Raw genomic sequence first — 15,521 nt, forward strand, 5'->3', positions numbered from 1 at the left:
CATGTACTATGGACTGTACAAACTGTTTTAATTAGGGATGGGAAATATAGTTCTTTGGAAAGAACTAGTTCGTTCGGAACTAGTCACTTCAGAGACTAGTTATTTAGGAACCGTTCTATTGAACTACATCGGTCGCGGACTGTATCGCGGTTTCCAATGTTTAAACAAAATATTTCATACATGACACCAACACAATCGTTACAGACTTTTTGTTTTATGGGCATTTCTTTTTCTATAAATAAAAGAGGCACACAGTAATCCGATGCTTGTAAACAATATCTCCCATTACAAATGAGCGACTATCATATTGTTTTTCTTTCACACACTTCTTACATTTTTGAATGTGTATTAATTTATTTTCTGCGAGTAAAGTGCTTATTTTCACATGTGTACAAAACAAAATAATGGTATAGTGTTTTCTCATCTGTGACAACCTAAGCTGATTTTTTTCGTATTAGGTAAGTTTTATAATGTTTTAAATTTTAGTGTAGTTTTGTAATGTGTGGTCTATGTGTTATTAAAGTTTAATTTCAGATTGTATAGGCTATCTGAAATTTAACGTAATTACACTTATTTACATGACACGTTTTTTAATGCCAATATGTAATGTAAATGTCTAAAGAATATTAGATAAAAATTTAGAGTTCACGATCGTCAAACGATACATCATTGCGCAAGAAAGAACGAAACGAAAATAATGACCGACAGCCTAACTTACTGTGTGAACTATCTATGTCTTTGAACTAGCTAGTTCAGTGTGTATATGTACTCCCTTTCTCTTCGGTCTTCGTAGTTCAGATGAGTACTTGGAACGTCTCTGCTTGGAACTGACGAAGCGATGGGGAAATAATGGTAAGGGGGGAGATGAGCCAAAATAAAGAACAAACATAAGAGAGGGAAGAAAGCAAGAAAGAAAGACGTGGCATATTGGGTGACAGTTGTTGCCTGGGGGGGGGGGGGGGGGATCTTTCGCACATGCGCAGTAAGGACCAAACAGAGTAGGAGAAGAGAAACACGCAAAGAACGAAAGAACGATTGTTTTTGGTAACAGCGAACTAGTCACCTAGGGATATTTCGCGCATGCGCAGTAAGGACCAAACAGAGTAGGAGAAGAGAAACACGCAAAGAACGAAAGAACGATTGTTTTTGGTAACAGCGAACTAGTCACCTAGGGATATTTCGCGCATGCGCAGTAAGGACCAAACAGAGTAGGAGAAGAGAAACACGCAAAGAACGAAAGAACGATTGTTTTTGGTAACAGCGAACTAGTCACCTAGTTCGCTCGTCAGAACAGTTCCAAATGAACTGGTAGTTCGCGAACTACCCATCCCTAGTTTTAATTTTGTTCTCTTACAGTAAACAAACTTAACAATTACGTTTTATGTTTAAGAATGATAATTTTTGTTCAAAAATGTTGTATATAGTGCAACAATTTAAAAAAACTGTAGTTTGTGATAGAAAACGTCTTCATATTTCTCAGCATAGGTTTGAAAGTGTAAAATATGCCGAAACCTCAAGCAATCGCCAAACTTCGTGAGCGCGAATTTCGTGATAGTGGATTATATGCGAGGGTAAATACGTAGTTGGGCGATATGTGTTAAATTTTTTTTTTTCAATCCGAAAATACTTTAATAACGAGGCTAAAAGACTGGAGCTAGCCAAACGCTCATGTTTTGCATAGTGAGCTTACCAAGGTGCAGCGCAACTTTGGAAACATGGAGTGCATTTTTTTGATGAAACAAAACAAGTTTTGGACCACATGAACACCACGAAAGCAGCTGCTGTGAAAATAAGTGTAGTGCAAGTGTCTACAAAATCTTTGGTGAAGCTTACCAGCTTGATGGCTACAGATGCAAGCAGACTTGACTTTGAAACACTGACTGTCTTTAATCCAAAAAATATTTTGATTACGGACATGAGCCCTATTTTGCTTGCTAGTTGTGTAAAGTTTCTACTCTGAAAGAAATGGACCGCCAGGAGCTGATCACCGGTTTTGGAGAGTTAAATCAGATAGTTGAGAAACAAATGAAGGAAAGCAGTGTGGATGTAGTTAAGGCACTTCAAGTTTTAAAACTTTCACAACCTGAATTTTCTGACAAGTGCCTGGAAGCAGTGTGGATGTTGTGTGCAAACGTTGATTCGGAACGCTTCTTGTTACAATACAATAATGTTCTCACTGACAAGAGAACTAATTTAGTAATTTGAAACAAGAAAATTGAGCTACAATGGCTATTTTTTCATTTGAAAGTTAAATGTTGTGTCAAAGTACTTTGGTTCTGAAATTATTGGGTTGACTTAATTTAGAATCTGAGTTCTTAAACTTGTGTCTTTTTAACCTATATTTGTGTAATTTTAATTTATAATGTTTCAATTGATGGTGCAATTATATTACAATGTTCTCTTCATATTTCTTACACTTGAAATTGTAAAAATATAAAAAATAATAACCCCACTTTTAGGTAAAAATAACACCGATTTTAAGGGAAAATAACACCACTTTTCATCACAAAATAAACACACCTTTTGCATGTCTCTACACATTAGTGAAGTTGCAATGCAAGGTGTTCTGCAGGCCAGCATCGAAGAAAGCACTCGGTGCATGTTCTTGCCAAAACATTTTCCACACTCATTTACAGCTAATGCATATCCATCGGAGAACTCCGTTAGACTGTAATGCCCCATGGCAGCGATGTGAACAAACGCACAGCAGGCTGCACCGGATGTGGTGGGACGATGCACCAGAGGCTGATACGATACTAAAGCTCGGACAGTGTTCAGCGAGCAATGAACCGACCACAACACAGGAAACCATTGTGCGCTTCACTGTTGGTTGTAACACCTGCATTACTGCAGACCATCACTGGATGGGTTTTGTGACATTGTATAGGCAGACCAGGGTAGGATTTCCTCTTATTTTGTATTCTGCCACTCTCGAACAAAGTGCACTGTACAAGTGGAATAAAAATCTAACACTAATAAGTTGATTAATGTTTAAGAATTTTATACTTTAAGTGGTTTATGTTCATACATTTAGCGTAAATACACGTAGCGAATAGAAAGAAGAACTAAGTACTTCGTAGCATTGCAGACCCCTGCCCTCCCCATCTTTGCAGAATATTTTTATGCCATTATGTTTTCCAGTAAGACAGTACATCAACTGATTATATGGTCCAAGGTCTTAGTGACATAATTTTTCATACTTGTATTTTATTATTCTTAATATTCTAATAATTAATATTCTTGGTATTTTATTCAAAAAGTCAAACAAGATTTCCAGTCAAACAAGAGTTCTTAAATGAGCATTTGCTGCATTGTGCTACAAATCAACATGAAAGGTAGCTGCAAGAATGACATTGCACATGCATTAAGCAGTTTCCCCACCGCCTCATGCCACCCATCTCACGATCCAACAGCTCGACAATGGTTTCATAAGACATTGTGTCGGGACCACCCACAATATTGTGAATCCTGATGTGGCAGGAATGGTTCTTTGTATTCTTTGTGTAGAATGGAACATCATTCATCATGCACTGGTTAATTCTGAAAGAGTGCTGCATTTAATTCTTCAATGGTGTTATTAATCTGCATAGAAAATGTATGTAAACTAATTACTTTCTCAAATATGCATCGCTCTACGTAGCCAAGTGGCTACCAACTTGTGTAGATGATTCCCAGTCAGCTGACTCTACGTTCAGTTGAAGCACTTAACTACACACAAAAATGTTTGTATCTGTATCTACCATGTTCTTCTGTTGCATATTTTATTAAGTATTCTAAATTTTTTCTTCAGATTTCAATATTTCAAAGAATATCTTTCTGTTTTATTGGAAAGTGTTTAATGGTGCTATAGGCCACAAAACCAGATCTTTCACTGATATAAAATTATCTGAGTAAGTATGATGCATATGATTCAGAAAACTTAAAAGGACATTCCAAAAACATTAACTCGAGAAACAGAAACTTTTGGTTTCTGTAGTTCCTGCATTGCTAATAAGTACTGCCCTTCTGCCATGTGTCCACAGTCCAACTCCACAGAAACAGTGGGAACTCTGTTAGTTCATTTGAATGTTTGCAACCAATCATTCAAGGTCACTAATGAAATGACCACTTTAACTGTAATGCAGTCTGTTTACTGCAGCTGTGAAACTAACATATACCTGAGCTTTGTGTTTGTAAAGGGAATTTAAGTAATGTAATTGTTGTCTAGTGCATGGGTGGATGACACCCGATACTAATACCATGAGTCAGTCTGTGGTTGTTTATGTTCTACTGCCGGCATGATGCTGCTTAGCAAGGTGTTCAGAATCAACTTTAATTTTGGAGATTTCATCCTGTTTGCCCTTTTTGTGTATAGTCATGCAACTTAAGAATCTTATTGTTTGTTGTATCTTTCCAGGTTGGACAACAAGCACGTGGTATTCGGCCATGTTATCAGTGGAATGGATGTTGTTAGGAAGATGGAGGTATGTTGAATTCCAGCACAATATGTAGTGCAGTAGTCATTGCTCCAAATAAAAAGTTTATGACAAAAATTTCCCAATTTTGACAAGCTACGATAACATGTTACGGAAAAGTGTTCTTCCTTTCCATTCAGCTCTTTCTACGTACTCCTATTTGTGCTGGGATTATTGAATGTACATTACACACTTGTGGAGCTAGTTTTATGTGTATTTTCATGCCATGTTTGGTCTATACACTATACAGTAAATCCTCTGTATGTATTAACAAAACTGAAGGGACTGAATATTTGTGGGTTTTTTTATAAAGGAATAGAATGAAACAAGGGAGTAATTTTACTGATTTTTACACCTTTCCTAGAGACAACATGTGAAATTTTGAGTGTGACTGTCATAAAAATTACAGTGCATAATTATATAAAATGAGTTTTTAAATTAAAGAATTTATAGAAGTATTATATCAATATAAGAGATGTGCCTATATCAATGCTGTCTTAACGTAAAATTATGCTGTTGTTTGCTAATGTTATAGTTTTAACAGCATACAAGAGCTATAAAATTATGTTATGGAAATACACTTTTATCACAGAAGTAATACAGTCTTATAGGTATACTTTCTATTTCATATAATATTAAATGGTTTGGATTTAATATTAAATGGTTAATTTGTTTAAGCTTGTACGTAACCAACATGGTTAGCCAAGTTACATATTGTTTTGAAGGTTTTAACAGTTTATGAAATTTCTTATAAAATCCTTACAAATCTTGGAAAAACCTAGAATTTGGTTTTGTAACGAGAGAGGCCACCCTGATTAGACATCTTCTAAAGATACACCACTCTAATTTTGGTTATGTTTTTAAAAGCCCCATTGTGACCTACAATGCTTTTTTTTGGGTATTTAAACTGAATTCGTTGTATCTATAAAATAAGTTGTGTTTCATTTTCTGTATTTTTATTCTGTGACAAAAATGCACTTGGTGACCCAATTATAAATTGGGTTTAACCATGCTGTGACTCTACTTATTGATATAATTTTATGTTTTATTTTAATTAAATTTGTAGCTCAGTGATTAATTGGAAGTATTGTTACCACCCACCACCTCCGGCTAGCTCAAATTAGGTGATGAGTGGAACATACAGGTTGCAGGTCACGAAGAAAGAAGAAATTTATAAACAATGTTCTATGTATTACCTGGTTTTAATTATTCATTTAAAAATCACAAAATATTTAGCACATCAGAGCACACAACAAACATTTAACCGGTACCTCCATAAAGGGAAAAAGCACGTAATGTTATTACAAATTACATTATATTGCCCGGATAAGTTCCGGACAGCAACGGCTGGACAAAACACTTTGTCACCTCGCTGTGAGCTTTGCCTACGACTACGGTCAAAAATGTCTAATTTATTTAAATGTCAGAAGAGAAAAAAAAGGGTTGTTAGGCATCGCCCGGATCGTAGCCGCTAAGTTGTAGTTCAATATAACATTGCTAAATGATGCACGGTGCTCAGACAATGATTTTACAGCCTTCCTTTCCTTCGTGCGGGCAGTGTCCTGGGCTCGCTGACGTAATTTTCAGCCAATCACGGCGCATAGCAACAGAAGCTTCCACGAAATGCTTACTTCTGTTCCCACGACGCAGCGATTTTGTATCTTTCTCGCACTCCCGTGACCGTGACTCACACGCCTAGCGTGTGAAATGAAGCCTCGGCCGTGGAAAAACGAAGGAGAATTACGTCAGCACGCCTTCCCACACAAAGAAGCCAGCAAAAAAATTACTTCAAAAATAAACTGATGAATTTTTTAATTAAAAACAATAAACCCGGAGAAATATTTTCACAATAACTTTGAAAAAAAACTTTACATCTAACCTGAAATATGACCAAAATTTATAACAAATGATTATTACTGGATTGCATGAGGAAGGCTGTAATCTGGGTTCTTACAGTATTTCCAATAATTTGGAGCTACACCTTGTTGATCAAAACAACCCCTGATTAATTGATTAATTAATCAAAACAATCAACTAAGAAACCATATTATTTAACCCAACTCTTGTTAACGTAAGGAAAACCTATTAAATTTAAAAAACTCATTTAATGGCCAAATATCCCTATTAATTATTGAAAAACATTTTTTCCCTTTTTACCATAGTCAAAATATTCTCAATTGATTGGACAAAAATCCTAATCCAACATATTGAGGAATATGCTTTTATACCCTATTAAAAAGATAATGCTCCAAATTTTTTTTATATATATATATCTCAGAGTGTGTGTGTGTGTGTGTGTCTAAGGGTGTGTGTCTGTTTGTGTGTGTGTGGAGGGGGTAGAAATTTGGTGTGGGTTTGTGATTCTGTGTGTTTGTGTTTATTTTTGTGTATTTGTGCATTTTTTGCGTGTGTTTTTGTGTTATTTGTTTGTTTATGTTCGTATTCTTTTGGGTGTTTTGTGTTTGTGTATTTATTTTTTTGTGTGTGTATATTCTCTTCCCTATTATGTGTTTGTTCTAATATTGGTAGTTAATGTTTATGTGAAAGATTGACCTACAAAAAGGTTTTGCAGAGATTGGAAAACTAAAAAATTTAAAAAAAAAAAATTTTTAAGGTAATTTTTTTAAATAAATAAATTTTGAGTACACAATATTTGATTTTACTGCAAATTTTTCTTCATCTAAATTGCAGAAGTTTATTTGCAGTTGCAACTAAGTAATTTTGAATGATTTTCACTTCTAAGTACAGAGTAACAAATTAGCATAGTCATAAACATTTTTCATAGTTGATAGATATGTCTAAGTATTAATATTCACAGTTTTTCTGTAGTATTATGTATTAGTATAATGTTTTTTCGTTCTCTGTGATTGGTTGGTTTCCTATAAAAGTAAAAGGCTTATAGGTGATGTATATCTAATAATGTGGTGTATCATTATTGTGCATGCATAAAGACCTCTTAGTGAATACCTCATTGTTTCAGAAATACGGAACGAAATCAGGGCAGCCAACAGAGAAGATAGTTATTGCCACGTGCGGAGAGCTGGTCTGAGTTCCTCATGTGTGTGACCACCGAGTGGTGACTGATGCTAGTGCGTTGTTGTCAGCAGATAAACTGCTACACTTTCCTGCTCATTTATTTGGCTGAACAAACAAAATGTGGTAGCAGTGAAATGCTCAAACTTACCTTTTTGATTCTTATTGATGGAACTTTATTTCCGTTGCAGGAATGAATAAACATGTACATATAATTTTTTTTTTATTGATTAATTGATTGTTACATATGTTTATTACAGCATGTAAAAAATGTATTTTATTATTGAGTCTAAGAACAACTCCAGTTTTATAAAGTTTAATCAAATTAATTCACACATTTGCTTGGCATTGTTAATTTTTGCCACATCAAAATTATTGAATGTACTGACTAACATTTTGGTCAGCAATGCAATCACAATAATCACTGAGTAACTAACTCTGCTTTCCTGAAGATGAAATTTTGATTTCCACCACCATATAATACATATATATATATATTTTCAAACATGCTTTTAAATACTTTTATTTAAAGATCCAAGTTAGAATGGTACTGTACTCTCAAGTACAGTACACATTTGTTAATGAATTAGATCTAAGCAAACAAGACAAATTTATATGCATGTATCTTTGTAGAGTTATTAATGTTACCTTGTATCTCATGCTTGGATTGCAGTGGAGACCAAGTTGAAACCAGCATCAGAGTGATACTACCTGGCAATTTAACATTAAATATTATTTTGTATACCGTCAGAAGTTAATTACAATAAATTTTGATAATTTTTTTATTTTGCTATTATTGTCAATTTTTTTCTAAGCCATAAATAGTGTCTATTGTCATTATTGTTATTTGTAGTCATTCTGAAAAAAAAGAAAAAAATTCCATTTAAATCGGTCACTATTAAAAACAAGGCATTAACATTAAAGTATGTGCTATACTCAATCACAGCCAGACTTTTCAATATTTAAAGAGATAAAAACATTTAATTGACAAAAGTGGTTGAAACCATGATTGTGCCTTTCCTTTGTGTCTCCTTAAAAGTATAAATTCAGTTCTATGCTTTTGATGAATTACAACTAAAAAAAATCCAAAAACTCATTGTAAATTTTCTTTTAAAAAAAAAAAATATGTTTCAGATGTATTTTTAAAAATGATCATTACTTTATAAAGTTATATCTAAAACTTTTGTGCTCAATCATGTATATCTGGCAAAAGATCACATGGAAACAAACTAATGGCAGAATTTGTGCATTGAAAAAAGAGTGTAAATGTCCATTAAAATGCACACTGAAAACTAAGGATTAGACACACTATAAATCCAGACAGTTTTGTGTTTGGAGTTTGTCGCTAGAGGGCAGCGACACCGCGTTTTGCTATGTAGTAAGCCAGTGTCCGAGACTGCCCGCGACTTGGACCAGATCAAGGGGCATCTTAAAAACATGGGGGGGGGGGGGGGGGGGGGGGGTGATAGTCCCACCTTTATCGTAATAATGCCCAAGTGGCCGAAGAATGGAGGCCAGGAGGCTCTGTCCCGAGCAACTGAGAGTTTTACAGGTACTCATGTTGGAGTACAGTTAAATAGAAGTTGTGCCTCATGTGGACATAGCGCATACAGTGACTGTGTTGCGGTGTATCAAAGTGTATTTTTTACTGTCTACAGTGGTGTATGTAAGAAAAACCTTCCCATCCAGCAGACCTATCTTTATTTTCCCGTGCCTCCTTTTGGCCCAAAACTGTGTTGTGTCACTGGCAGAATAATCAGTCCCAAGTTTTTCCACATTATGCCACTTACGTTGAGTCATGGGTTGAATGAAATTCAGAGATTATTTCACCAATGTAAATTTTTTATATATTGCATAATACAGGATGTTACATTCTGGGTAGATTTAGGGAAAGGTCAGAGAAGGTGGAATTGGTCACATAAAGTCAGGGAATTAACTTTAAATCTTATAAAAGTCATGGAAATTCCCCAGTGGTAGTCATTTCAGGAGGAAAATTTCATGATCCAGTTCGTCATCACTCAAGCTGTGAAAGGTTGTTGTTTGCTTTTTTTTTTTTTTTTTTTTTTTTTTTTAAATTTCAAATTTTATTAAAATGCATAGTCATACAAACTATAAAATAGTTTATGTAAGGTTCAGTTTGAATTTTAGTTATGTTTATTTAATTCTAAGCTAGCTATGGCTGTATTTTCATTATTTTTGTTATGAAACTACAAAATAATTAAATTATTTATATATATATATATATATATATATATATATATATATATATATATATATATATATATATATATATATATATATATATATATATTCAAGGATATTTTTAAATATTTATAATGGAAAGTGAGGGAAATTCGGGGAAATTTTATTCTAGATTTGTAGAGAACCTCCAACAAACATACGGTAATTTAAAAAAATATATATTTCAAATTCATTTGAATATCACTTTTTTTCCTCAAAAAATGCTGAGAAACATTCTTACTTCTACCTAGTCTTCCACGTAAGCAAATTTACCACTTGATGCACAGTAAAGCAAGCTAATACCAAATATGAAATATGTCTATTTTTACACTGCAGGGAAAATGGACTTGTTTATTGAAGAATAGATTCTTGGTCTTGTGTTAGGTTTGACTAAGTAAAAGATACTCATAAACTGTGTACATAAGAAGTATGAAATTTATACTGTTTAATTAGCTTAGTATTGAAATTCTGCTTAATAATATTGAATATGTTTGCAGTATCCTGGCAAATACTTCACCACGTACTTTACAACTATGCAAATCGGAATTGTGTATTTTTTTATTGAAAACTAAAATACATTTACATAAAATTGTGACACTGGCTAACAATACGTTGTACAAAACAACCACATTTCCATTTTTGGAATATGAGAATGGTTTGTAACATTGCAAGGCCCTGCCCTCCCCAGAATTTCTGAGGAATTAATATACCATGTTTTATCGCATAATCGACGCAAATTTTATACTAAAATCAAGTTTGAAAAGTAGGGGTGCAACATTTTTGAGGAAAAAAAAAAATTTTGTTAGGTTAAGTTATTCATAAAAAAAAAACATTCATTAAATTACGTTTATTTAATAAGTGCAGTATATAAAAGCACGCCAAACAATTTAAATTAATAAGTCATGCAACGAAAAACTTACTTCAACTTTAAATAGAAAAACAAAATGTGAATGTGAGCCTGAACGAACGCATAACTATCATCGTAGTAGACACTTACCATGAAAGAGTGCGTGCCAACAAATGTAGTTAACTCAGCACTCGACAGAGAGCGCACGTTTCATGCAATCAGCGAGATATCGATATTCAACTACGTGTGAGTGCTCTTTACGGGAAGCAACATAACCAAACATGAATGATGCCAACTAGCGCTGGCTACATTTTTTATAAGCGATACACCGCAGCGACGCAGATGTACAGACAAAGGTTATAACGTTTAAAAAGTCTTAAAAAGAAAATTTACACATCAGGCAACTTCGTATTTCCGTTAATTAAATAAGTAAGTAGTAATGTTTGAATAAATATTAGATTTCTACTTTAAAATACTTTGTTTTATATGGAAAAGATACCTACACAAAGTGCTTGGACTCTAATAGCGGGACAAAAAACATCGTGCGATGTTTACGCGAGAGGTTTTTTTATCTGAATTTTGACGTCCTAAAATATAGGTGTGATGATTATGCACGTGCGACGATTATGCAATAAAACAGGGTAATGTTTTATTCATTCAGAGGAATCAGCTGATTACATAGTTTCAATGATTATAATGAACTATATTTTATACTTTTATTTTATCATTAGTAATATTCTTGTAAATAATTTTTGTGTTAAGATGTCTTATTTAAAAAAAAGCCATTTAACAATATTTTTACTGGTTCTCATTTTTCTTACTTAGTTATGTTTGTAAATTAATTTTTTCAGTATGTTATTTACTTTCAATGTTTTAAAGCCTATATTTTACTTTTGGAGTTATTCAGAAGCTTCATAATGATTCTAGAACACTTGGTATTGAGTAAAGGAAAGGACGAGAGACAGGTGCGTGACTCGGTGGCGCCATGGTTTTTCCAGTACCGAGGCTTTCTGGTACTTTCTGTATGTATTCTTATAATGGGAAAGTTAAACTTATGCATTTCCCCACATTATTTATTATCAGTTGACTGAAAAGAGAGAGACAGTAAAGCAGGCACAGGCTTCTGGAAGATTTTCTGTAGTGAAATATGTTGTGAGAACTGTGTTATGATTGGTTGGGAAGGTTACGTGCCTGCCTTATCCCCCTGCATGTAGGCTGTGGCATCTTCTTGCCAGTTCTCTGCTCGATGTCGTGTGCATAAGTCGCGTTTGGCAGGGGTTCCATGTCAAAATTAATTAATATGTGCTGCGCCGTGTGCTAAAACAAGTATATCACAGATGGTTTTAAATATTTTTTGTTTCCAGTTCTTTGCATTTATCACTTTTGTCATAATAAACAGTATTGTATATTTAAATTTGAACTGTTTTGTATGACACCTCAGACTCTAGGCACATTGCTGTTCCGACATTGACACAATACCCAGACCCCTCTAAGGACTATTGGTCATAACAGTTTACAACTAAAATAATATTTTATGAACTATGTGATTCTTATATTAAAACTGTGACTTTTCCACACTAAACTACTTTTGTTGATAGTTTCTGTTGTGGAATTGTTACCTGCAAAGTTTATCTACGCGGCTTTCCAGCCAAACAGGAACCAGGATACTACATTTAAGTACCTACTTTTTTAAAATTAATAATGCAAAATGAACTTTAGGGCATCAAAAATGGTGTAGAAGAATTAAGTGACACTGTACTAAGACCATCAGAGTTTAGACAGTGCTTAAGTGAATTAACTTATTTACAACAATATTACAACAGTATTTTTATGTGGTCTGAAGTGTTATTGTGTAAAATACAGTATAATATTTATTGATATGTTCACGTAATAAGTGTTGGAGTACTTTTTTGTACTAACGTTATTCCTCACTTACATAGGTACAGACTTGATAACATTTTGTGAAATAGAACAACATGTCATATGTTGGAGGACAAAACACTGATTTTAAGTAATTTCAAACAAATTTAATACTTTAACAAATTGAATACGAACACTGTAAATAGACAATAATGAAGTTAGTTGATTCTCACACTCAGTGGTCCTGTTTGTACCTGTCTTCTTGCTTACCACTGAGTTAAAGCTAGCTGCAATGAACCCCATATTTTAAATTATTGATAAAGACTTAATAAAAGTGTTGTGCTATATGGAAGTATTTTGAACTATGAACACTATAAGAACTTTTGTTTATATGCATGTGTCCAACATATCACCTGCTTTTTTTTATGTTTTAATATTCTATTATAGTGCTATTATAGTTCTTATTAACAAATATCAATAGAGAACAAGTATAATAGACTTCTGTATTTAATGAAAGTTATGGTTAATTTCTACACAAACTGTGTAATCCAGTGTATATTTACATACATGTGTACATAAAACTGTTTTCCTATATTTATGTTTTCAGTTTCTCATTTAATAAGCTTGTGGTTTCCCCGGATACATGATAGTTGTCTCTGTACTACACTTGACCTTCATAGCACACACATTTCTATCTGTTTATGTTAGACTGATCATACTCCTCCTGATTAAGAATAGCTCTTGACAATAAATAACTAGTCTAGCACTAGCACAGCCAAAATCAATTTCTTTTTGGACATTTATTTTGAATTTTAATTTTTCATCGACCACAGTATTCAGCCCACGATGGGGCTTAAGTAAATTTTGCCGCCATCCCAAAGACACTTTTGTCCTTGGCTTGTACCGTCAACGCCAAGCGACATAGAGCCTTATTAACAAAATATAAAATGTGAAAAGAAGTATTAAGAATGTTTTGGACACCATAAAAATTAATAAACATTTATATTTTTCGAGCAGAGAAATTTAGTTTGTGTTGTTATGAGAACTGTGTGGACTTGTGAGCATAGTGTAATGGCAGACAGTGTTTGGTTTTTGTGCAGATCTACAAAAATAAATTTACGTAAAAATACAACTAACTCATTTTCTTCAGTAAAAACTGCATAATCAAATTCATACTTAACCTCTTAATTAAAAGCATCAACAAACATTTTTTGGCGAACATTATTTTTATTTATTATTTTTGAAGTGTTTCATGAATGTTGCAAGTCAGGTCATGTTTTAGCGGGGCCAATCTGAGTTGTAATAGGTTTTATTCATTGCATGGTTTTTCGCAAGGGGAAATGTGGAGGAAGTTGCCTTGGCCTGTTTGTTTCCTGGAGGTACTTCCGATTCCGCCACCAATTCGTTCCATCGCTGCTCCACACACACCCCACCTCACCTCAAGCACACACCAGGCTGGTCGTTGCGAGAGGTCAGCCCCTCTGGTAGGACAGCTGGCTCCTGTGAGCGTCAGCCCCATTCCATCTGCATACACCGTACCTCAGGCGGAAAACTACTTGTTGGTTTTCATTTTTCCACCTTATTAATAAAAAACACCAAACCTTTGTGACCACATACTGTCCGCTACTGCAATGCTCAGGACAAGCTCTTGTAGTCTCGGAGAGCATGCCTGTGTGCTAGTTCTCAAGCAGGTTGACCCTCGTGGGTCCCACATTGTGACGTCGTGACATATGCCTTTAATTTTTTATATACATATATCTTTTAAATCTCCATCTTTTTTATTAACATAATTTTGAGATAGAATTTTCAGGTATTTCATCAATGTTTATACTTATATGATCATCATTTGAATAAAGGATAGTTATGTGTGTGTATATATATGTATTAAATAGTTGCATGTGACGCCATTCCCGCTGCCTGTTTTGGTTTTTTAATTAAATATTAGCGTTGTAAAAGATCTCAGGGGTTTTAACGGGGGTTCGGCCTCGTGGCTGCAGGCAGGAGCGCGTCTCGGTTCAGAAATTACCTGGGCTGTTCAGGCTACCCAGGACGCCTTGTAAATGAATGGTAAACGAGTTACAGGACACTGCACTTTATTCAGTATTGATACACTTATTCGTCCCGATACTGTCCGCGTCCGTTGTCGGACCACTGTGACACGCGTATCTCTGAACGTAACGGCGCGCGCGACCAAGATAGATTGCAAAGTAATATCGACAAGCTGAAACGGTGGATTCTCTTCCCTATGAAAAGTTTGGCAGATAGTCACGGAACTGGTGTTGCCACAACTTAGGCTGACATGTAAATACGTAGAGAAGTTCCTATGTTCAGGATTGTTTGCAGTCTAGCCTGCGACGAAATATTAATGTCTCTAAAATTACGTGAACACGCCAGCTGGAGACGTACACGTAAAAGTCTCTTGGAAATGAAAGTTATTTAGTTAAAATACACGTTTAGAATGATGATAATTAAAAAGCGAAAGTTAGTCAGTAGCATACAACACTCGTTACAAATAGCCTACGGTAATAACGATTAACTGGCTATGAAGCCGAAAACTGCGTAACACTATACGCTGTCCTTAAACTGGACATGATATTACGTAGAACATGTGAAAATTCCCTGTCGGGATAAAAATTACTAAGTTACGAGTCGCACGAAATATCGTGCGACTGAGGTGGGGTCGGCGCCGAGCAAGTTAAAGGATTTTAAAAGACTTACACTATTGCTGATATGGAGATGAAGCGCGAAAGTTGATGGCCCGACGTTCGCGGAGCGCCCGACCCCTTCGAGCTCCCGACGGTAACTGAGTTCGAGACCGCCCTGTGGCCTCGCGCCTAAACGCGTGGAGCGCGGGAAAACCGACCCGACCAGTTTTGGACTTAAAGACAAGTTACACAATATATGCTTATAAAACAATTAGACATAATTTTCCTTACATGAATCCTCTTTTAAATTGTTATTAATTTAGTTGTTTTAATTTGACAGAATAATTATATATTTAATTAGGCGCATTGCCACACCCGGCCGGGCGCTGACGTCGCTTTGGAGTTCGTCGCGGCGCACTTTCACACACTCTGCGGACATCA

General features: G+C 34.8%; 1 protein-coding gene across 2 annotated transcripts in view; it reads left to right on the forward strand.

The window, feature by feature from the left end:
• Nucleotides 1-8,272, forward strand: part of LOC134531151 (peptidyl-prolyl cis-trans isomerase E) — a 55,074-nt gene extending 46,802 nt beyond the window's left edge. The window contains exons 6-7 of one of the 2 annotated variants that reach the window (XM_063366771.1): nucleotides 4,397-4,463; nucleotides 7,435-8,272. In XM_063366771.1, coding sequence (XP_063222841.1) covers nucleotides 4,397-4,463; nucleotides 7,435-7,503 — 136 coding nt within the window. In that variant the 3' untranslated portion in view covers nucleotides 7,504-8,272. Of the gene's footprint in view, nucleotides 1-4,396; nucleotides 4,464-7,434 lie in introns of those variants that run through there. The other variant, XM_063366772.1, reaches the window with a different exon arrangement.
• Nucleotides 8,273-15,521: the final 7,249 nt, after the last annotated feature.

This window comes from Bacillus rossius, chromosome 3 (genome assembly GCF_032445375.1).
Source record: "Bacillus rossius redtenbacheri isolate Brsri chromosome 3, Brsri_v3, whole genome shotgun sequence".
NCBI classification, from domain to species: domain Eukaryota; kingdom Metazoa; phylum Arthropoda; class Insecta; order Phasmatodea; family Bacillidae; genus Bacillus; species Bacillus rossius.